Source organism: Haliaeetus leucocephalus, unplaced genomic scaffold (genome assembly GCF_000737465.1).
Source record: "Haliaeetus leucocephalus isolate CR32 unplaced genomic scaffold, Haliaeetus_leucocephalus-4.0 Scaffold752, whole genome shotgun sequence".
In the NCBI taxonomy this organism is placed as follows: Eukaryota; Metazoa; Chordata; class Aves; order Accipitriformes; family Accipitridae; genus Haliaeetus; species Haliaeetus leucocephalus.
In genome coordinates, this window is record NW_010973188.1 from 2,602,413 (window position 1) to 2,627,229 (window position 24,817).

Sequence of the window (24,817 nt, forward strand, 5' to 3'; positions counted from 1 at the left end):
TAAGGATACACTGGTATTACCCAGGAAATCAAATTAGATTATAATGGTTCTTTTTAGCCTTACTTTGTGAAATGGAAGCCATACATTCAGCCCCTTGAGCTGGCCAGGATCTTTTTGCTTTGGGAGACAGAGCCAAGACTTCATTAACTATACTGAGATAAAATCTCTGGCTGACCATCTCTATTTTACGAAGCTTTGAAACCTACAGCCCTTCAGAAAGGAAAAGATTTTTCTTTCTCCTCCTATGTACAGAAGTTACTATGTCTTCTAGCCCAGGTAGCTTGGCTTAGTGAGCTTTACTAACGGAAAAGTCACTGGATTAAACCACTGCCTTGAGGTGAACCTGAATGAGCACATTTTGCAAAAGACCAGGTGATGCCCATGGTTAATTTTTTTCTACAGTTTAGTGCCAATAGCTGGAAAGTCCCCTCTAATTTTGGTGAAACCTAACATCTGAAAAACAAAATACTCTCCTGTCTTTGATATGCCTTTCCAGAGCTCAAGGTTTAGTACAGATCCCTTACAGTATGCATCAGCTTTCTACGCTGACTCCAACTCTGGTTTTGTTTGTCATTCATGGGTCACAGCAGGCATTCATTCATGTTGCCTCCACATTAGTTTTTGTGTAAGCATGGTGTCTTTGTAATCAGACAGATGGCCTAGGTTTGATTTCTGACCTAGGGCTTTACCTGTCATGGAAGAAAATGCCATTTGTTACTATCTAAACTATACAGTGACATATTACAGGGAATTCAATCTGGAGTTGAGCAAGGATTGCATACAGTGAAGTCCTAGGAAAAGAATCGGGGCCAGAGTCCATGCACAAAAGAATCCTGCTCAAAGTACAGAGGCTTCACACATTTATTAGAACAAGCAGTAAACAAAAATCTCCTAAGTATAAAATCTAAACGTTCTCGAGTCCTCATCCCAGACGGGGTAGTCACAGCATGAAGGGCAGATCGAAGTTCTTCTCACCAGTGCCAAAGTAGACATAGCCGTATTGCTTGGTCATTGGGACATGGTAGAACGTCAGTCCCAACCACAGCAGGCTCCGCAGCACCACCACAGTGTCTCCCTTCTCTAGCTGGACAGTCCAGGAGCCTGCGTGAGAACACATGCTAATGAGTCACTGGAAAGGAGAAAGAGGCAGCATTCCTGGAGCAAGCTGTCCCTAAGCTGAGAGGAAGACTGCAGCAGGTTCTGCCTGACCAGTTAACAGTGCACAAGGCTGCACTGGTGTTTGTGACACCTGAAAAGAGGGAACTCAGGGAGACCAGAAACCTTGATGCCCTTTTTTCTTTTGTCAATTCAGTGTTATGTGCTGCCCTCGTTTCCAGATGTCTTAAGAGTCTAGGTTCACACAGTAGCCTATTCCCATAGCTATGATGTTGATCTCATACGCATCACAGGAAGGGACCCCTATAGTTCCAGACTTGTATACTTGATCCCTAGGAGAAGCTACAGCTATTCTTGGCTGCTTCTGAGTGGGCAGCAGTTACTCTTAACAAGCTCTGCCGCCTACTTGGCCTAGCTAATAGCTATAGAGACCCAAGAGTAGCTACAGCAATCCTGCATATGTATGAAATTTCTTCTTAAAATAAACTTGTAGCATTAGTAGTGGGAAGAGGAAGGCAACACTTTCTGTTCCAGGGAAGACTGGTTTCCCTGATGCAGCAACTGGGAAAGAGGAAGAAGTGAAAAGCAGGGTATTTCCTATCTGAGAAAAATTTACAGAAAAGGTTAATTCTCTTCAGTCTTTCTTGGCTCCACCATTGAAGAGGATGTGCGTGGTAGGGGCAAAGGGATTAGTTTCCGCATTAATTTTGCTTTGGCTCTGCAGATGAGGTTCAGAGCCAGTGTGAAAATCCAATTTCTCCTGGATGCAAGGAGCAATGAGCCACTGAGTATTTGTTTTGCATCTGACACAACAGCCTGGGAACAATGCCGGAAGGGAGGGGGCTGGAGCATCAGCTTGGATTCAATGCTGGAGGTCAAGGAGCTGCCAGGAGTAAAAAATACCAGCTTCAGCACCAAATCAGTAATGCCTAAAGGCTACAATGTATGGAAGAAGGTTCCTCCTGAATCTCCATCTAAAAGCAAAAGCAGCAAGCCCAAGTAAAAAAAAAGAATGCAGTTGGAGCTGTCAGGCTACTACTGGCCTGGGGTCAAGTGGTCAGCCTATCTGCACCCAAAGCCAAAATCTGCCAATTCCAGAGTCAGCAGAAAGCCCGTAATGTGTTGGGCCAGTTAGACAGTATTCGTCTTTGTAGATAATTTCAGGGTCATCAATTTATGCTATGACTCATGCTTACTTGTGTCATGGTTAGCCTGGGGAAGGGCTTCTGTGATTGCTGTCAGCTGCCAGTCCTCCCCCTCCCACTAACTTCTTACTCTTGGCCAATTTTAGTCACATCCGACAAAGGGCTGAAGGGCTTTAACACCACAAGTTCCTACAACAGGCCTCCACAGGACAGGGCCCAAGGGTTGACTGCAGCTCATGAAGCTATTCATTTGGTCTGCCAGCAGCTGCAAGAAAGCACAGGCCGTTTAGCTTGCCTTGCATTTGATACACAATGCTGGTGTCTGCCTTCTAAGAAGACATCACATTAAAGTTCTAGAACCTATGTACTTAATTTGGTCCTTCTCTTTAAAGGAAGAAATTAGAGCCCATTATCTCAGTATTTATTTTTTCCATACCTCACCACATTAGCAGCATTTGAGGAAATGGTCCAGAAAATAAAATTAATATTTGAACTCATGAGACATGGAGAAATTTGTTCTCCTTGAAAGATCCAAGACAATTGTCTTCTCTTCCATCACAGTTCAAATCTCACAATCTTCAAACAAGATGCTTTTTCAGGCCCACCTTTCTTGTAGGAGTTTGAAATAATGATGTCATAAATCACTAAAAGTACTTTAATCAGTAGCTAATGAACAGTATGAAATAATAGCTTAAAATGAATAAGCCTTCTTTCCTCCTTCAAGAGAAAGTCTGAGAAATGCATTTAATAATACAATATAAAATATTGTTGTTGTTATTATTATTGGATAATTATGAAAATTGAATGCTGCTTTTATCTTTTATCTTTTTTTTTTTAAAACTTCCCTGCTATTACAAATGGTTCTAGGAGTAAAGTCATTGCATAGGTAGCTGTAGGTCTGTATTACTATAAAAATGCAGAAGCAGGATGCTGGGTTCAAAGCCTCTCTAATATTGGCTCAGAATATCCCATGGCAGTCCCTGTGCTTGTCATTGCCCCTGTGTCAGACAACATGTCTCTTACTGGGAGGCTTGGAAGCTCAGAGCATCAGTCTGTAAGGTACACCAAGGCTCCTAGATAACAGTTGTCAGGAAAAAAAAATTTAAATTATTATTTTTTGCATTGGAGGGAATACAACTAGAACTAGGAGACAGCAAGTAAAAGCTGGATTTCCTAGAGTTAAATACTGATTTTAACTTGCATCTACATGTGAGCTGTAGCCTGTATTGTCCCTTAATCAGGCAGCAGAGTTAACTTCACTCATCATGCAAAGCTTGCTGAGGTGCAGGGAACCGGAGGTCATTGCTCTCATGCCAGAGACTTCTAACAGTAACGCTGCTCTGGTGAGGTTTCCATTCTTCAAAATACATTTTTTTTTTAAAGAGCAAGCTAATTCTTAAGCTGCACCCAGCAAACCTAAGGAAGCCAAGCACTGTCTGTGCTGAAACTAATGCCTGTTGCTGCTCCAGAAGGGAAGGGAGGGAGCTGCTGTGTGGGAGGAAAGAGCATGGGAAAAATACCCGCTGGATGAAGATCTGGAGCTTCCTATTCCCTCTTTGGATCAGGCTGCAGCCTCCACCCCTCCAAACACAGGCAAGAATTCTGAGGAGTTCCTTACATCTTTCCCAAACAAGAAAGTGCTTTGAAGATCTTGATGCTCACCCAGTGTTAAACCAATGCCTTTTTTATGGCCCTTCAACAGCTGCCAGGACACCAGGACTGAATTTCAGAAGTCAACCTCCTTCTCAGCTTCTTCTTCCTTTCCAGTCGCCAACAGAAGTCCCTGTCTCATCCCCTGTGTCTGTCTCAGCTACGGGCTGAATCTTGTAATTCACAGAGGCAATAGGGTGCATGAGACGTTAGCTTTTAAACAAAAGCCTTTTAAGAGGGCTGTCTGCAGAAGAACTTTCCTGCTGTAACTGGTCCACTTTCAGTATGACCTCTCATAACATTGCTGCTTTGGAGGTGATTCAGCAATGCCTCATTTCAGTGCAAGCTTGAGGAGAAACAGCTTTAAGAGCTAGACAGCCTGATAGAGAGGCTCCACATCACAAAAGCTCACAGAGGGTCATAAAAGTGACATTATCAATTCCTCTTCAAAGGAGGAAATATCTCAAGGGAAAAGCAGCTACAGCATGGTTGCACTTACCATTAACACAATATGCTGCCACAAGAGCAGGTTATAACATATCTTGCTGCAGTCAGTCCTGAGTGAGAGTGAAGTATGGAGTTATAGGACAAATATTCACACCCAGAGAGGGGCAACATAACCGTTTCCCTTTGCAAAAGCAGCCACTGCTTGGCTGCGTGACCCCAAGCACTTAGCTCTGACAAAGCTACATTACACCCATGGGATTTAGCTTCCATTTCCCTCCAACAGAAAATCCTACACTGGGAAGAGCTTCCTACTTCTAATTTGCTGTTTGTAGGGAACAAAGACAAATTGCAGAGCAGAGCAGCTGCAAGGAAAGGTCACAGTGCTCTGGCTCTCAACAAATTTCGCCACACGGACATTTCACACACAGCCTACCAGCTGTAAGGACACATCCAAACACTCCTATGTGGGGCTGAAACTCCTTCATCCCACTTAGTGGCTGCAAACTAAATCTCTTTCATTTGCTTGACACACCACCTGCACCCCATATGTTAACACTGCTGTCAATATTTCCAATTCCCCATATAACTATTTAATAATAATTAAATAAAAACACAGACTGGTTGCAGGTTCAGTACTATTTTAAAAAGACTCCAGAGCCAGGAGAGCACAGCTTACAAGCAGTCAGATGCTCCCAAGCAGATCTTGCGTGCTCCTAATGCCTGCCACGTATTTGACACACAAACACAACCATGCCCAAACCTCAAAATAAAATGATCTTACTTCAGAGGCCTTTTGTCTCCATTATCCTCTCCCACTGGGGATGCCTCCACAGCACAAATGATTAAGACAGGCCTGGGCCTTCCATTTACACACAAAGTACCTGTTTCCTGCTGACAAGGAAGACTCAGGGTGTTGTTGCAGTGGTGTCCCAGATGCACAGTATTCAGGTGCCTCCGAGTACTGGGTGAAATTCAGGCCATACTCGGACATCTGACAATAGTGCTGCTTAATCCAGTTGAAGCAGCCCCTGCCCTCAAACCCTTTATTCTCCCCTCATCACTCTTCCATCATAGAGACCACAAAAGTGTTTATTTACTGCTCAGTGAACCAGGTCAGGGAAACGATCTGGCTGAAAAAGTCTAACCAAAAATAGTTATTTTTCCAGCTGGAATCTGGCTGCACAGCCAGCAATGCCAACACAAAAGAAGGGACAATACACAGACATAAGTGAGCAGCAGAGGATGGGAAGGAATGAAAAAGCTAGCACAGAAGTAATACACATCAAATTACAGCCTCCCCTATAGCCCGCTTAGTTTGCCCTTTAGTCCTAAATCCACCCGATAATGAGAATAGAGTTAGAATCTTTTTACTTTTGTTGTTGTTAAGAAAAAGATGCAAATTTTGCACAGAAAGCATCCAGAACAAAGATCTGGAATGGGGCTGTGCACTAGAGGAAACAGCAAGATAATATGCAATCAAAACTTATAAGGAGTAGGAAAAACTGATTAAATCCCTGCTATTTGGATTCTGACAACTACAATACAGATCATTGTATCTTGGGTCTTCTGCAGTAGATTTAGAAATCTCTCAGAGTGGCACAGCACCCTCCTTCCAAAGCACAAGTTTACACTGGATCTTGTCACACTCGATATTTCTTGTTCAGTTGGTCGCTGTGGAAACGTTTTTGGAGCGTGCCAGGAGTCACGTAGCATCTACCTGGGGAGCCCCTGCATTAATCCGTCACCTTCGTGGGCTTCTGTGAGCCCATTGGTTGGTAGGACGAAAAAGAAGGAGTCTCTCGCCCCTCCCTGCTCTGAATGAAAGACGTTTCCTCTAAATCTTGCTACAGGATTTCAGGCTCAATTCAGCTTCTTTGGGGCTTTTGTCACCAAACAAATGTGATGTCTTTGAAAGAAAGATTAACAGTTTGATGAAAGGATGCAATGGACAGCTTTGTTCTAGCCTGCTTCCCCCTAGAGCTTTCGGTCACTGTCACTTTCTTACCCACAGGAGAATATCTGTCTGACTCTGAGAGGAGATTATGGCCACCTTGTAAGATTTTTGCCTCTCCTGATAACAAAGTACTGGCCACTTTGAGAATGTGATAATGATGAACAGGGGCTGGATTAGGGGCAAAGAACCTCACATTGATCTCTGAATTCTGAGAGAACACAAAGCAGTCGATGCTGGGATTCAAAACCCACCAAATGCTTAGAGCACAACCAATTCACTCTCCTGCAGTAGAAGCAAGGCTGCAAGCCCTGTCAGTCCCCCAGTTGTACTTCTTACCTCATCATCAAACTAGCAGGACTGGTTAAAAGAGCTTAGGACGAGGAACAGATGGCATGGATTATAAACTGTCAGTGTTTTCATACTAACCTAGTACAAATTCTGGCCCAAATTACCTGAAGAGTTTACCAGTTCCTGAGAAGACTGTCACACTGAGTGTATCCACGCACCACAGTGTAGTTGTGTTGATTTTCAAGCTAATTCTGAACACTAAAGATGGCTAAGCATCTTCCAATGCCTGGGATAGCCTAGCTATCTCTGCACAGCACAACTGCTGTACAAATATACCCATAGATGAACTGTCCCTTGTCCTTTTCCCTCTACACACAGCTACACACCCCTTCAGCATGCAGAATTTCAATCCATATGATATTTGTGTACAGTAAAACAAGACAACGCCCATTGCCTTCCTCCCTGCAAAAGTCCTATGGCCAAAGGGGCAGCAAACAGCAAAGCAAAGCTATATGCGTGGCTGGCACTAATACCAACTGCTGTGCAGGCAGGAGCTGCCACTCCTTATGTGGAGCCTCTTCAGAAACAGATCACTCCAAGCAAAAGCTGACCTTGTTCTGACTTCAGTGACACACAGACTGCTCTAGGCTTTCCCCTGCAAGTAATTTTTCATCATTCCCTAGAGAAAGGGTTAGGCCAAGGCTGACTGATGTGGTGATAAAAATACAACTTCTGGTTCTAAGAGGCTTTACCAGCATCTCCCCTCCGTTCAGCAAGAAGTCATCTTTTCATGTCCAATGATCCAGGAGCTGAAATAGAGACAGGGTGGGCCACAATTTCTTTTACTGAGGAGGAAACAACTTTAAATACAATCCCTGGAAAGTTGCTAAGACTCTGCTTCTGTCCTCATTCTTTCACTGCAGCAGTCAGGAGGGCAAAGAACTCCACCACAGCTCTCAGTTGATGGGCAGCCCTGCTCCAGTATAAACTCATCCAAGGCCTCTGACTAAACAAGACCCCTGAGGTGATACAGACCTAGGACCCAAAAGCAGTGAATGCACTGCTTTATTACCCATAGACACAAAGCCCAAGGAAAACAGACTCCTTTCCAGAAATCAAGGCAGACCAGACAGCCAGTCGAAAGCTATAACACTAGCTGGCTCTGGAGTCCTCCTGCTGTGCTGCCACATGACACGGTCCAGTCTGATCTTGAACTCCTGAGCAGGCAAGCACCCCAGCTGTAGGAGGGACAACATCTTGTATTGCTCCCAGGCAACCCTCTTGGGTCACTGCAGGAGTGGCCTTAGCAGCCTCTAAAGGCTCCCCAGTCCACACATCACTAGCAAAAATGAAGAGTGTCTCTACTTTTGAAGGACGTAAGAGACATGCTTATGTATTTGTGTATGCATGCCCATGATAGGTAAGGATGCTAAGAAAGCTATTGGAAAGCCCAGCGACCATTCCAGAAATTGCCTAAGCTTGGAAGGGACAGAGTTTCTTCTCCATACTTACAGTTCAGGAGGTCAGTACAGTATACCACACAGTCTGGAAACTCAGGCCATACCTTCTCCTCAATTTGATGCTGCTCTTGGTGCTTTTCTTTCTCATACTTTTCTGTGGTTTCCTTTTCTGTGCTGACAATGCTGACACCATAGTGCACCCTGCTGGAAGGTAGCAGCTACGGCCATCCTGCAAGTATTTCTGGGGATGGTTGACCAGTTTTAACAGAAAATCAGGTACCAATGCTTTAACTAATAACCCACTGAGCCAGCTATTCGGTTCGATTCCCACATCTGAAAGCTGACTGTTCTGAGACACACTAATCTGTTTTACTCCTGTACTGCTGTGTTATAAAGCTTGTTTGTCAAAACCACTTGTACAAATGTCAGGTAGCTCCATGCCATGGGATGCTGTAGCTCAGTTTCACACATTCACTGAACCAAAGGAACACCTCTCCTAACCAGGAATGAGGATAGCTGTGAGCCACACTAGGTATTTCGGTCTACATTTTGGCTACCTCTTTTTATCCTTGCTAACATGAAGCACTACCCTTTCATTCATTATGGGTCTTTTAGTTTGGATTTCCGTGAGTCAGCTTGAAAAGCCTTATCCCCATGTGGCTCTTGGCAGGCTAAGAAGTGCTCTTGCTCTCAGCTTTCACAGAGCTGGGGAGGTGCTGCTTATTGTTAAGCAATGAAAGGGGAGGGCTCAGGTCACATCTGTGAAATGTTAACGGAGAAGGGAGGCTGGGTGAAAGTAGGTGGCCAGCACAGCATAGCACTTTGCTGGATTTTGCAAGGCCACTGGGGAGATAGGCAGCCATTTGTCTTAGAGACCTGATAACGGGCAACTTGCTCTCTGCTGGCTAGCTGGTGGTTGTAAATACCTCTGCAGACACAGACTCTTCAAATGGCTGGAGACAGAGGCTGATAGGGGATTAATCGCCTGGAGGGGGGGGTCGAAATGGAGTTAATTAGCTGTGTTAATGTATGGAGATAAAGCAGGTTCATGTCTCCTGGCCTTCTTCCTTCCAGCACCTGGGCTTTTGGGGCAGCCAAGATGGGGCTACCAAAATGGCCCTTGAGAGTGGCCAAAGGAAACTATCTCCCACTTAGAAATAGAACCTCTCCATCTTCAAGGGCCCATTAAGCACCAGCTTTTGCTAAACTGATAGAGTGTGCTAATGAAGTTTAGAGGACAGGAGGTTAGTGTTCTAACCCATGCTATTATTCAGCAAGTTTACAGAAAGGCTAGTGCCCAAAGTATTCAGCCAAGGAAATAGCCACAAATCCCTTTGTCTGTAATGCTGTAAAAGGAATGCTACAAAACCACTGCACTTTCAGGTGAAGAAACAGAGCTACAGACTGAGTGGCTGTCACTTCCTCCACAGTCAAAATGGTAAAGGACCTGAAATGATCTTCTGTCTAGGCACTTCTCCTCCTCCTCCTCTAGCTGAATCTTGAAACAGCAAGTAGACAAGACTCACTATGATCCACCCTGCCACTGTATACCCATTTAGAATGATGCTATAAACACCTCTCCCAGCATTAAAGAGTCAGCAATTACATCTGAGAGGTCTCAGCTCCCCAGTTTACTCTCCACAATGGACAGAGATAAGTCAGGAATCTCCTCAGTCCTCTTTTGAGCCCTCATGATTCATAGTCCAGGAAGCAAAGCTAGCTGTACTGAGAGTCCTGCTCTTAGAGTCACTGTCTCAGGAACCCATTGTCACCTTTGTGTTACTGTCACTGACAATGAAGAAGCTTGAGCTAAACATCACTCTCCACAGCTGTCGCCAAGTTTACAGCCAGGCGTACCAGGAAATCATCTCTGGATTCCTGCATACCACTGCCCATTAAACTGAACTCAGTTACGTCTGGGACTAGCAACTTATATTTGCATTTGGCTAAAACATAATTCCCAGGAAGACATCCAGCATGATGCTAAGATACCAAGAGACACAGACTCATCCATTGCACTTGATAGCTGGTAATCATTTCACTGTTAAAATTTGTACCTTATTTTTCATTTTAGTTTTTCTGGCTATAATTTTCAGCTGCTAGTTCCTGTTATGCCTTTGTCTGGTATACTAAATAGATCTTCAGTACCCAATACTTAAACTCCATGGAGTATTTACACAGTGTAATACAGTCATTCACATGTTCTTTTCTGTAAGATAAACAGATTGAACTGTTTATGTCTCTCACCAGCCCTTGAATCATTTTGTGGCTCTTTTCTGCAACTCTCCAGCTTTGCAGTGTGCAGTAATCCAATTCTGATTCCACTAACGGTATATGCAAAAGTCACCTCCCTGTTCCTATTTGCTATGCCCTTGTTTATACATCTACAGATTGTATTAGCCTTTTTAAGTCTCAGGATCAGACTGGGAGCTGACGTTCGGCAGGTTGTGCCTGGATTTCCTTTCAGAGCCACAACTTCCAGAATAGAAGTCTGGCTTCCAGTTCTGCTCTTAGATATGTGATTTTGCAGGTAGCTACATCAAAATGTATTTTCTTTAAGTAAGTCCAGTTTACTAGATCTCTGTAGCAGTCCTGCCCTTGTCATTACATCTCTCTACCAATCCTTTACTTCTATTATAAATAAGTTGAAGAATGTCAGTACTGATACTGGTCCCAGCTGAAGCCCCTTCTGAGCCCTTCCAGAAATACACCCATTCAGTGATTTCTGAATCACAACTACTAATCAAGATAAGTTTAGGGGAATATTTCTGCAATGCTGGTATTTATTAAAGGTTAGCATCATAAGTATGTCACAAGACTCCTGAGAGAATGATTTCAGGAGTAACTTATCTGGCTCTGCCATTTTCATTTTTTGACAAACAGAAAAGGTTGCCTAACTCTACCCTCCCTTAGCAAATAGTCTGAATAGTGTCTGAAATATTATTTTATTGTCTTAATTTGATGTGAGTCCATATTCTTTCCAAAAACAAGCCAGAAAAAAATTACTGAGCATTTCTGCCCTTCCACATTCTTACCAGCCTTTTTACTGTCACCATTTAGTGACAGTTTCCGGTACCATTACTATGCTTTCTTTTCCTCTCAATATACGTGAAAAAATCCTCCTTACAGTTGTCACGGATTACTCCAGGTTATTCTGGCTTCCTTTTTCATTTTCTACTCATTATCAACACTAATTTATATGGATCATTAATTGTTCCCAACTTTCTGCATTTCCTTTTGTATTGCTTTTTTTTTTTTAATTCTAATTCCTGCTTTTACTCCATCAGTGAACTCTGGTAGGCTTTCAGCCAAAAGCGGCCATTTCTTGACTGGGATTCATGACTTTTGATTAAACTCTTTTCATAGAAATTCTATTTCCACTCATGTCTTTTCCTATCCACATTTTTTCTTTCCCTTTGCCTCTGACATACCTCCCCTCCTGCATCAGTTTTTAACAGTGCCCCGTTGGCGTCCCTTATCTCCATGTCAAAGTGATCTGAGTCAGTAATCTGTAACAAACCTTCAGAGTCAAGCTACTGCTTTTCTGAACTGTAGTTTGAAAGCGTCAAAGAACTGAATTCTCCATCTCCTGTTTTGCTTCCTCCCAGGCTTTCCATTCTACGCTAGTACCTTAGGCTTTCTACCATCCCCTTCCTTTATCTTTGCAGAATGTAGCATTGCCTGACCATGGTCAGAGTAAAATCAGCCTTCCCCCCTCCATTTTCACTTTCCCCATCATGCCAATGCCTGACAAGTGACTACTATTTCATATCTACACACCATTAGGTCATCAAGTGAAAATGCTGTAGGCATGCTAGGAATTATTGCTATTTGTTTTGCCATTCCATTATCTACAAGCACATGTAAAACTGCCACAACTCTAGTTCCTGAAATGCTAACACCCAGGGTGCCGAACTCCATGCAGCAGAAAGGACCATACTGGCAATCTGCCAGCAGCTGAAAGGCTACATCTAATTGTGCATAAAGTTGAGCAGATTGCCTGCTTAGACTAGAGCAAACAAGCTTATCTTTAATGCAGACATATGGCCAGCAAAACCTACAGATCCCAGCATGCAACATTCTGGCCAGCTGGCCACTTGGATCAGAACGAAGCATTACATGATCTGATACTGTGGTGACAGAAGATCAGTATCACAACCCCTCCATGTTCAAAAATCATGAGTCAGGCCACTCAGAGAGTGGAGTTTTGCTCAGAGAGCTGGAGATTTTCAAGGGGATAAACCAACTGAATTTGTTTTTGAGACAGGGTTCACACTCTCCCACTTCTCTCTACAATCATTTTAAAAATGTATTTTTTTAATAAAAGCTAAGTCACAGTCACTTGTCTCTGGGAGCTGAGACACCAAGAAAAAACAGATAGACTCACAGTATGATTATGGGAGAAGCAGCAACTATTCTGAACCCTTAAAGTGTAAGATAACATGATAGACACACAGACAGAATCTGGAACCTGCAGTCACCACAGATATCACTGGTAAAGATAAGGGTGGCAGACAGTTTTGTTACAAAACTCCAGGTTTTCCAATCTTGCACTAAACTCTCTGCTTTTACCATTGTTTCCTTTATTCAACCCGGTTTTAACTTCCTTTCTTCCCACCTCTCAGCTGTCATATAAAATGTTCTCTCTGCCTCCAACTTTCCATTCTGTAAGATACCTCTGCTCTCCTATAATGACACACCATACATTTTGTGACAGTTACCCCCCTTGACAGCCATCACAGATGCTCAGTCTCCCAATTCATAAAGAAAACTATTCCAACAGAGTTGTTACTTTTAGACACGTTAAAATCACCCCTTAATCTCTCAGTCCTGTTCTTTATGTCTTTTTAGATGATAAGGGAATTCTAGCCCATAAAGGCTGGAAGCATCACTCAGATGTCACTCATCCCTGGTCCACATTTTGTGTATTTGTTGAGGGCAGAGAAAATTCTGGCTTCAGTCACAATTCTAGATGCAATAGATTTGGGAATTCCTACTTCTGCTCTGACAATAACTGTTCAAGAAAGGATCTAACCCGGAAAGACAAGACAAGCTTCAGGTTAAAAATGAGGGGATTTGCCAGAGCTATGAACATGTCAGGAAATAGAAAATGCACTGTCTGGTCTGGTCAGGACCAACATGCACCAGCAGAGTTGAAGGAAGGTAATCCAAGAACCGCAGTTTCAGTGCCTTGCAACCAGGAGCGAGTGACTTCGGCAGAGCCATGCTCATAAAATCAGTGCAAAGCCTGAGTCTGCCCTCTGGTGGTTTTTTTTCTCCCCACATTTTTACAAGCAACCAGTACTTTAGGCAACCTGAATGCTTGTTAAAGGGTGGTGGGTTGATCTTTCTTTAATGTCAGAGCTCCTATCTGAATGTGATAGAGAGCAATTAGAGAGGCTATATGCCTTGCTGATCCTATAACCAGTTCCTCACTTACTTCCTTTGCCTGACAAGCTCATTCCATCAGTCCCCAGGTTTAGTCCAAAAAAGAGCAGGACAATACAGCCAGAGCTGCACAGGCACCATGATGAATCTTCCCTTCTTCCATTAAGAAGCACTCAGCTGCACTTGAGCTCAGGTAGTCTTTGAGAGGTAACTTTTTCTGAGGAGACTGAGATCTGCACTAACAGCAGCAACTTCCCAGGAAGGGGGCAAAGGGTCACCCTTACACAGACCTCAGGTTGCCACAGGAAGACAAACATGACAGTGGCATAGCTGAGCCCCACTTTCTATCTGCCACTGGGTAAAATACAGCTACAAGTCAAATTTGATTTAAAGCCTTCAACAAAACCACCATCTTCTTGTCTAACACACAGCATGACCTGCCACTTGCCTGGTCCCTTGAACTAGATGTGAAACACTGCAGAATATCTGTAACTTTCAAAGGTGCAATTCTCCATCACAGCTGAAGGTGGCTAAAACCAGGTTTGTAATGCAAATTAGCCTTCAAGCTCTTAGCCCTTGGTGCCTGTTTTCTAATGGAAACATAGAAAGCACCACAGATTCATCTCTTGCTGCAGTGGCCATGTGGTTTCAGGCCTCACAAAATTAAAGTCTCCCTACCACAAACCCTATTAAAAAAAAAAAAAAAAGGCGGGGGGGGGGGGGGACGGACGGATGACAGAACCACAAACAGTAGCCCTACCATACAAAACTGCAGCTAAAATTTTCTTAGGAGGTATCTAGGACCGAACCGCAATTTGCAATACTCCTTTTTGAGTCAAAAGGGCCAACTCAATGAGCCCATCTATGTAAAAACGTGCAGTGTCTCCAGACTACACCTCTGGAAAATGACTGCAGCAAGGACATTCCCAGTAAGTTGAACAATGGTTTAGATTTTAGCATTGTTTATGCTCTGAACAGTCAAAAATGTTCAGAATTCAGGCAGAAGCTCACTAGATTCATGCTCAGGTTTTTTTTTGCCAAAGGAAAGATTGGAGGGGGGGGAATATATATATATATATGAGACAAAGTCTGAAAAGCTATTTACAACACTGTCAATTCACTGGCCTTCCAGCCAATTCCATCTGGCACAGGTCACCTACTATCCTATCCTGCTACTCCAGAATAGGAATAAAATAGCAAACCTAAGTTCTGATTGTGTCCCAAGAATATTTCTAGACAGAAGGATGTGAAAACACTTGGCCCAATCTGAAAAATGCAGCAAATGAGCAAAAAGCAGTTAGAAACAAGTAACAAGTCACTCCCATCTCTTTAGAGAAATATCCTGCCAGAGGAATCCCTGGAAGAGGCTTTAAATATACTTAACATTTGTCCAGCAGAACAGTAGAGATGTGAACTGAAGATACATTCCAGTATGCACATCTTCCTTTCTCCTTCCACAGTGTGTAATCCCACTAGAGTATAGATTATTCTACACTACAGCATTTCTAACACAGTTTATCAAAGGAACGTTTGAATTCAGCCTCTCAGAGATATCAGCTTAGTGTTAATGAAAACCCATTTAGATAAAGAAGAGCAATACTGGGCGGGACAAGAGGTGTGAAATACTTCAAACCACATAAATTCCCTCTGTCACGGGTGGAGTTATTTCTCCCCATATCAACATCAGCTGTCACAGGCTTTACAGAAGTCAGGAGGGAATATGGCACTCAGACAGAGGGGGTAACTGCTGGTATGATCAGAAGACCTGTTGTGAGGATGTGACAGCCCTGGTACACTTACATCTTACCATTGTGAACATTTATAATCACTTTAAAAAAGGAATTAAGTACAATATTTAGTAAAGGATAAAGTTCCTTTACAGATTCACAGTAGCTTCTCACAAGCATACCAACTCCATAGTAACCCACACCTTGTCACCTCAGCATTTCCCAGGCTACTCAGACTGCCTTTCCTCTCGTTGCATATCTTGATGCTGCTACCTTTACCTTGTGGGATATCATGCTCCAGAGAGTCTAGAAAGTCAGTGGATGGGTCCAGGTCAGCCTTTTCCAGCAGGGTTTTATTCTTCAGGTTAAAAGGCTCAGTAAAATGGAAATAGGAACTTAACTTTTTTGCCTCCGTCAAAGAAAGACCTGCAAACAGCCATTGGTGAACATTAATACAGTGAGCTGGGCTAACATACATTATACCATCAAATGTCATACTGTTTCTCTAACGCCCACAGCATAGGACAGAATCACAATCTTCCTCCAGTGGACTCCACAGAAGACCAAAGACTTGCCAGAAATGCATCTGCCAAATTCCAGAAACTCCCCGATGCTGTGGACTGCAGACCATGCTAACTGCAGTCCCAGATAAGCAATGGGCATGAGCTGAGATCAACTCTCTGTGCCCATTTGGTTACATCCTATCTCTAGATGGAGAATTCAATGCAGCTATAATTGCTAAACACTGGCACAAACTATACACAGACAAATGAAACTACAGGTTTAATGACTCAAAGCCATTACTGACTCTCCTCCCACCTTCCAGAGTTGAATCATACACCTGAACATTAGTGGCATTGGATTCTCTCCTCCCTGTTCATCTTACCCAAGGGAAAAAATAAACCTGAAATCAAAACATCAGCTAGAGAAAGTAATCTTAATTTACAGCCTTTATGATCAAAGTACAGTTGATCCTGATAAACACAATGAGAATTTACCTTCAAAGCTTCTGTTTTCATGCACAGACCCAAGAGGAGTCTTCACAAATGCCCCCCGGGGGATGATACCAACTGCTCTGTCTATCTGTTCTATCGTAGCTACGAGGCGGGCCTCCTCCTTGATCGTGGGCTTTAATGAAACACAGGCAAATTTTAAAGGCAGGGCTTTCCTTGTTGTCATTTCTGAAAATAAACTCAAGGTGACAACAGAAACCACAACAGATTCATCAGCTTGGAGCCCGATGGCACCAAGAGGAGGACCATGAATCAGACATTCTTCTCATAAAAAGAGAAGCAGCAGCAATCTAGATTCACCAGAGAATTAACTGTCTCCCCCTTCATCCATCCTTTCCTCCCCCTCAATTAAGCTACTTATGACTTGTCTATGCAGTTATAAAGAATGGTACCTGCAGTTCCTATGTAAAGCTTCAGACACTGCAGTGAGGATTTGTCCCAATTGTGCATTACAAAACATAGAGGAAGAATATTTCTGAGCTGTGTATAACTCCAGAAGTAACCGAAGTAAGAGTTCAATCAAGAAGCTGTTGCTACACAATGACAGTGACCTGAGTGCAGGCTCAGGCTGCTTATTACAAACACGGAGGAGGAGCCACCACCTGTCTAGTGTGAGGGGTACAACTGTAGCGAAGAGAGTTCAAAAGTGTTTGGCTGTATTTACCTCCTTACCATCTTCAAACAATCTTTCAGCATCTTCTGCATTTATCTCAATGTGCTCATACTCAAAAGAAGGATCCCCCTGGAAACGGCCCTTCAGCTGCTCAGCCTGCGCAACCATCTCCTCGGTCGCTGGTGGCAGGAGGCTCCACTCCACGCAGTTCAAGCTGCCAGCGACAAGCACGACACAGGCCTGAGCCCGCTGAAGAACAGGGCTCGATACAGCCTTGCCACACCGCTCAGGGCACAGCGAGGCTCCCTCTAGGAGAGCTGAGCTGACCCCCCCCGGGCTCCCCAGTCCCCCCTCTTCTCCCCCCAGCCCTCAAACTAGCCTCCCGAGGCCGTTTAGGCCTCCCCGGGGAGGTGCTCGTCCCCTGCACGGAGCTGCGGTGAGGCCCGGCCCAGCCTCCGCACCTGTAGAGGCGGCTGCGGGGCGCGGCGCGGTCGGGGCCCAGCCCCTCGGCGATGTAGTAGGCGCCGCGCACGCCCTGGATGCAGCCCCAGAACCAGACCCGCTCGAAGCGGTAGTCGCGCTGGAGGAGCAGCAGCGAGGCCCCCAGCACCGCCCGCTTCTCCGGGCTCAGCCCCGCGCCGCCGCCGGCCGCCAGCTCCAGCGCGGCAGGCAGCAACGCCGCCTCCATGGCGGCTCCGCGTCGCCGTCGCCAGGCAACCGTCGCGCCGTTGTCGCGGCGGTGGGGTCAAAGGTGACGGCGTGCTTCCGCTGGAGGGAACGGCCCAAAACGTCAATTACAGTCAGCGCCCCGACAGCGGCCTGGGGGAAACGGCGCCGACGTGGCACCGACGGGTCCCGCCTCTCCGCTGCCATGGAAACGGCGGCTGGTGGGCGCGGGCGGACAATGGCGGCGGCGCCGGCCCCGCTGGGCGGTCGGTGCCGGGCCTCCAGCCCGGGAGGGCGGCCGCCTGGGGCCCAGGGCCCAGCCGGGCAGGCCCCGGGGGTGAGGCGGGGGGGGGGCCGGGTGGGCCTCACGGCAGCTTCGGTAGCTCAGCGGCTGAAGAGACACGGGGCAGCGGCACCTCCCCTGTGGTTCAACCGCTGCCTCGGCCCGGGCCTTCCCTCCGCGGGGAGCTGGGGAGAGCAGGGTAGTCACTGCCAGGAGGTTGTGCGCCGTTTGTGGGTCAGCCGCGGGCTTCCTCTAGAGCAAGGAAGGGGAAAGCAGGGCCTTGGAGAGCCTGCAGGCAGCTGCCTGCACAGGCAGATGTGGCTGTGTCAGTCCTGTGTCAAGCTAACCCTGTCCCGAGACCCAGAGACACTGACAAGCAGGAACCCATTAAGAATACAGCTAGGGGTGGCAGACCTGTTTAGGTGTCCCTCAATTTGAAGAGGCCCAAAGCCAAGGGTAAGTCCAAAAAGCAGGAGGACGTACAATTTTATTGCATCTGAGCTGGGATACCACAAAGGGCTCTGTTTTCTCCATTTCTTACATGACCAGCAGCAAAAAAAACCCTTCTGAATCTCACTGCCTTACAGTGCCATTTTTACAGATCTAATCTAGCTCATGTACATCTATAAATAGTGCCTTATTTATAAATGATAGCATTTGGATCACTCCTGGGGGGGCTCATTTTGCTGAATCACATACAGTCTGACATCCATGAAACAGCTCCTGCCCTAAAAATCTTACAATCTGGCTTACTACAAAATGCAATAAGTAATGAGATTGTGCAGCTGCTTAGACAAATAGAATTTCTGTTTTACATCTTTAGGAAGTTTAAGCTTTTATATGTGTGCATTATATAAATGTATGTGTGTGCACTTACATTTCAATCCGTTGTCACGTCATAAATTCTTGGATTTCTTTTTCATCCATTCCTGTTCACTTCTAAAGAAAACACTGATCCTGGGACTGCTGCTTGTAACAGCCGTCACCTGCTTCTCTGTTAAGTGAGATGGTTAATGAGCTGTACAGCACACAGTCTGACCCATTAGTTTTACTTACACCACACAAAAAGTGACTCAGAATCCTGAAGGTTAACTGCCTCTGATGTGAATCGTGCAGAACATGTAGGAGTGACCGCAAAATTTTTGTCCACGCTGTCACCTACCGCTGTGCCATAGTCTGATTTTCTTTATGGGAATAGGAATTTTCAGGCTTTGTAAATTCATTTGATCACCAATGTCTCTAGAACCATGTGTTAATATTTTACGTTATGGCTGTTTTCTGGCCAGTAAACAGTAGAACTGCAAGCCAAACTCATATGAGTCAGAGAGGCAACCTGAGACCATAATGAATATCTGCCACTGTCAACCACAGCTGGATTCAAACCAGATGCTAACAGCTGAGAGGCTCTTTAGCCTGTTATGGATCTTCCAAGCCACCCAGTCTCCAGTCTTTGCCTGTCTTGATTGAAGATTATCAAAAAGGAAATCTATAGCTTAAGGAAATTCTTCCTGGTTCAGTAAAGTCTGGTGGGTAACTGTACTCTGCCTTGCTTTGTCTTGACCCCAATTACTAAACACTGATAAGGATCGGGAGGTAAGTGGTTGTATTATTTAACAAATGAAAGGTCAAAAGCGCTGCTATTCAGCAAGGTCAAAGGTTAACATCACCGTTATTAAACAGTTTGAAAGCAGTTTCTCCCATCCATTGCCATCCCAGGCTCAAACGAGGAGCTGCTCCTCAGTCAGGCAGCCAGGAGGGAAGAGAGGCACCAGGCATCATTCAGCCATCTGCTGGCTGGGTTGCTTTTCTTAGAGACCTGCGTCAGGGAAGGAAGGTGCCATGCTCCAGCAACACGGAGCAGCTCCCATCCGAGGACTGAGCTCTCCTGCCTTTGCACAGAACACACACGTACCTGTGTGCCAAACAGCTTCAGCTCCTCCCAGCTCCACCCCATTAGAGCTGGCATCCTTTTGGGTGAGAAATCAAACTCTGTTTTCCTTCCACTCATCTCGGACAAGGTACTGGTGCTCACAGAACTATTTGCAGCATCAGAGTTAAACATCTTGAAATAAATGTAAGTTACTACTGAGTGCACAGTGGCTCCTGTACTCTTGCACTGCTTTATAAAACATTTGAAAATACTTTTAGTGATATAGTAGGAAATTAGCTCATCTTCATGTTCTTTAGTATACCTCATATCAAGAGAAAGAAAAATAGTTATTAATCAACGTCACCATTTCTGCTGGTACAGATTAAGAAGGCTGCCCTCAAAATACTCTTGCAGGAAAACTGTTATACTGTCCTGGGCATCCATTAGGCTGACACTGTTCACAAATTCTACTGCTATCCATCATCCAAGTCACTTCTTCATGTGGTAGGGACAATCTGCAGTTGGTTCTGATGCAGCAAAAAATAGATAGGGGTTATTCCTCCCAGGTGTGTTGAATATAAAGTTATTCTTCCCAGGTGTGTTGAATATAAAGTCTGATTTCCCTCCCAATTATCTCAAAAGTTCAGACTGTCTCTGGCTTCAGAAACATTGTGGTTTTGAATCATTTTCCTGTATGTAAGTCATTACTGTATAAGGTAAATAGGATAGTAAAAGATAGTAAACAAGAAAGGAAAGTACAGTTTTTTCTCAATAGTTCTCAATAAGGAAGGCATGATAGATGGCTGCTTGACAGAACAGGAGGACACTGTGGATGACAAACAGTTGAACACATTTCAAGCACTGCAAAATGAAGCCTTGAGCAATGCTGAGCTTAAAGTAAAGAACTGGAGCCAAGTAACAGTTTAATAGCAACAGAGGGGACCAGGGATGTTCCTATCTGGCATAACAGCCACTTTCCTCTGTTTCGTAGATTGTACTAAATATGGCAAAACTCTGGGAATACTTTGACTGCAAACTGTTAAAGGAAAAGGATTTGGGTCTTTTGGCTTGTGCGTGACCAGTGCCATTTTCTCCATTAGTGAGACTTGAGCTAGCTGTGTGCAGTCACCAGGAGACTCAGAGAGGAAGGGGTGAAGGTGCAATGTGTGCCACAGGCTGGGCTCCTCCACGTCTGGAATCCCTGCAGTAGCATTCTTAGTAACAAGTCAGCAAGAAATCAGGCTAGTAGGTCAGGATGGGAACAGCTGTGCTGAGATAAAGAGGAAATCTGCGGGATGACTGACAAGCCTTCCCTGGAGATTCTCTTTGGTGTAATCCTGGGCAGGCAATATTCCCAGAAAAAGTAGTTATCCTGCCCTACTCGGAAAAAGACAGGCACAAGAGCCAAAGAGCTTTGTTTGTTTTGTGACATGAAGTTTTCTACATCTTTGAGGTTCATCTCATGCTTTTCATCACTCCCCTAATAGCATCTATCTTTCTGAGTGCTCTTGGTGCAGGGGACAGGTAAAGAGTTTACTGGGGTAAGAAGTACCAATGTGCTGATTATATCATCTTGCCTGGGCATCACATGAGTAGCTGTGATACTTCCAGCTGGCAACTGAACACACACGTCTTTATTTGTATTTCAGGTGCCCAGAGGGGTGAGATGCAGCCCTCTGACCTTGTACCCGCCATGCTGCCAGTCAAACTGCCAACACTCTGAGTAGGAGGATGCTGTTGAGGAACCCTGGGAAAGACAAAACAGCACAGTGAGAAACTGCTATGTAAGTGTAATCCTGACTGTGGTTAGGCTTCAGGAGGATTTAATGCATTGGTATAGGTATTATCCACATTTCAGGCTGCCCATCATCTATGAGGTAATATATTCACAAATAACTAATACAGGTTTTTTTAGACATCCTAAGCAAGGATAGGCACTGCATGAAAGACTGCCGAATTGTTTTGGTGATTCCCTGGAAGCAGCTTGCTGACAATGATCCCTGGTCTTTACAAGTTCAATTTTTAGGACTGACACTCATCTTGTCTCTACCAGCTGCAGTTGCAGCAAAACGGTGGAAGAGCATATCTTATAGTGGCAGAGACCTGAATGATTTAGGCTTTTCAGAGCTGTGACCAAGACTAGATATCACAGAGAGGAATGAATCTGCAGCCATCAGTAAGCACAGTCTTGGTGTAACAAGGTTTAATCAACTTGTCCATGAACGAAAGCCCAACAAGTCTGCAGATTGCAGGTGGCTTCAGGCAGAACCTTTCTAAACCATTTAAGCACAGGGGCAACAAAGACCTGGGTGACACATGAGAAAAGTACATGGCAAGCTGATGATGGTCTGAGTGTTTCTGGCCTACCGCCTGAGAGCCCAGAGCAGAAGTGAGCAAGGGGATCCAGGGGAGCTCTGGGATCAGAACAATTGACAAGGCAGATCTCATTAACTAAAGATGACATTTTCAGAAAACATCCTTCTTCTAGTAAGCTTTGCCTTCATCTAGGCAGAGATTATTCCCATTGGAGACATCCGCATCTCTCCCTTTGCCAGATAGTCAGTGACCACTGGCCTTATGTCACTTTCTATAGTGATTGCTATTTCCAACACCTTTTTTCCTCAGGAAAATACTTCCCAATCTGAAATTTCTGCTCAGTCTCAGGCACCTGCTTAGAACTATTAACCTTTAAAAATGAGCAGGAGCCAGAGACCAACTCAGGTGGGGTGGGTGGCTTCAGATGACTGCCTGCACCCTCCAAGCATCAAACACCTGGAGAAGTGTTTGCATCCCTATCTCTGGGGCATTAACTCTTGTCAGCAGAGCTCAACCATCCCCTCATTAAACCTTTTGCCTTTGTGTGGATTCACTCTTCCCACCTGCTGCTGAATTACTTTGAACAACCCAGCGGCAGCGTGCTGACACTTTTATGTGGTTTCTTTTCGCAGTAATAAAATGGAGCCAGGTAAATTATATCTGAAAAGGGGAGGAAAAGAGGTCTCCCTACACAGCATCTGCTGCAGAGTGTGGCCCTCACCCAGCAAGCCTTGCAGCTGTGCTAACAAAGGAGGGTCTTCCTCATTTTTACTGCGAGATTGAAAAATATGTTCTTTCTAGTTCTAGAGAAAATGTTACTCCTCTGAAATTTCCAGCCTTTCTTTCCCATCTGTGCTCAGTTCTGGGCAGAGATGGAGGAAATCTGAGATGACCCAGGAGAGAGAACAGCAGAGACCTCTGCCTAAACTGTTTGAATAGCTAATACCCTTTCCAAATACTGGCACCTGGGAATCCTTTAATGATTTGGATGGTGCTTTGGGTAGACTGAATATCTCCTTTCAGACTTATTATTATTTATTTGTCTGCCTTAAACTTACAAGCAGTTAGAAAGTAACCCTTTCTTGTATTGTATTCCTGCCCCTGTGCTGGATATCATGAGGCCAAAGTGTGCTCTCATTTACTCTTGATTTAACAAGTGTAAGTATATAAGGGCAGATACTTCAGATTTACATCAAATTTTCAAAGAGCAGAATTTGTCCCTGTTAATTTAGTAAAAACTTAAACACACACTGCCCATTGAGAAGGGAATTATATGTGAAAAATTCCAAATATTAAATGCATGTGTGCCTCCAACATAGCTGTTGAAAAGCTAAGTAATCATTTGTAACAGAGGAGAAGGGTTGTCACTGAAAGAAATAATAGACTACCCTGTAAAATGTATTTTATCATCTGTTCTGGGAAATTGTTTTAATCAACTGAACCTTTATTGACATGTCTTTATTGACAGAGCTCTGGTAGGAGAAATTTTTCCTTTTTGTCTGCTTAGAAACTCCTACTTGATCTAAAGGGAGAATGCAGTCTGTGGTTTCATGGACATGCATGAAGACTCTTCTTAACCTGATCCAGAGTCATAATCCTTTGAAATTTATTTCCTACCTCTCTCCTTCTTGCCTTGATTTCCTTATCATTGTCTGCATCACTCCCAAAACCTGATTAAATCTATAAAATCATAATTTGTAGGCTTGAGCCACACAGCTCCTTGCAGACTCCAGCCTTTCTTTGTTTGATCTTTTCCAGTTCTCTGATCTTTAAATAAGTGAAAGAATTTATAGCAAAAAAGTGAACAAGTGAATACTGCAAATTTAGAGATCTTCCTTTACATGAGCCCAGCTTACACCTGTAAACTGCAAGGGTGGAGGGTCACTCTGGGTTTGTTCAGCATGTAGCAGAATTAATCCTCCCCCCCAGCCTCACCTGTGGCCTTTGTCTGTATGGGAATACAAGTAGTGCTACGTATAATAATGATAATGACTACCAGCTTGCTTTCCTGCAGTAACTGTTATATTTGCCTTTGCTTCCACTAGCCTCTACCTCAAGAATTTCCTGCAGCACAGTGACCTTGTCATTGTCCAGCAAGGTCTGGAGGTCATTGCAGATCTGAGCCAGGGGAGTTTCCTCAATGACAATAAGAGAAACCACATACCCAAGCCCCCACTGTAAGTTTGTCAATGCAGCAACACAGCACTGTGCCAATGGAAAATGGAGTGAGTCTCACAGTCAGCTCTTTGGGTTTTACAGCCAGCCACAGGGCACTTTCATGCTCACAACAAACTTCGAGGCATAGAGGTGCTTCTGAACTTTGAGGCCTGGGACTGTTTTCCAGCCTGGAGGCCCAGATGTGCACTGTAGTCACATCCTGCTTGCTTGTCAGGATGCAGCCTAGGTGTGTAACTGTCTGCCCTCTGTTCCCTTTCCTCCCTGCCATGTTTCTGGCTTTCCATTGGAAAGAAAACTGGGATTGAGGGCAAAGGAGTGGGTGCTATGGTGGACTCCTGGTTTAGACAGCCATAGTGTTTCTTACAATTCACCTCAGACTAATAACAACACATCACAAAGCTTGACCTAGCACAGTAGAATCAACGTGGGATGGGCTGTTGCCAACTTTTGACCACCTGTGACATGCAGACTTGGACTACAGCAATGCTTTTGAACCACATTTCCTTTCCCAGAGAACCATCATGAGGCAACCTCAAGCACTGTTTGTTTTACAGCTACCACTACCAGCAGGGATGAATTAAGGTGTAATTGTTTAGGGAGAGAGCTGTTCAGGTCAGTACTGACTGATCTGGATGCCTAGTTCTAGGACTTCTGTGGGTCTCTGTGTGCAAATGCTTAATGAGTTTCAAAATACAAAACAACT

At 44.6% G+C, this 24,817-nt stretch overlaps 1 protein-coding gene across 1 annotated transcript; it reads right to left on the bottom strand.

Annotated features, from left to right (window-relative positions):
* Positions 1-847: 847 nt before the first annotated feature.
* Positions 848-17,510, bottom strand: RSPH9 (radial spoke head 9 homolog (Chlamydomonas)). The gene is made up of 5 exons (XM_010581172.1): positions 17,263-17,510; positions 16,853-17,015; positions 16,174-16,303; positions 15,455-15,601; positions 848-1,101 (listed from the first exon to the last, which is right to left on the bottom strand). Exons 1-5 carry the CDS (start codon positions 17,487-17,489, stop codon positions 941-943), a joined length of 828 nt encoding a protein of 275 aa, XP_010579474.1. The 5' UTR covers positions 17,490-17,510; the 3' UTR covers positions 848-940.
* Positions 17,511-24,817: the final 7,307 nt, after the last annotated feature.

Bases quoted from the DNA above. Each gene is read 5' to 3' on its own strand.
- RSPH9 (XM_010581172.1), bottom strand. From the start codon at position 17,489: ATGGAGGCGGCGTTGCTGCCTGCCGCGCTGGAGCTGGCGGCCGGCGGC. The intron at 16,304-16,852 runs GTAAATACAGCC...GTTTCATTAAAG, and splicing joins TGTTTGAAGATGGTAAGGAG to CCCACGATCAAGGAGGAGGC. The intron at 1,102-15,454 runs GTAAAGGTAGCA...GTTCTCACGCAG, and splicing joins GGAGCATGATATCCCACAAG to GCTCCTGGACTGTCCAGCTA.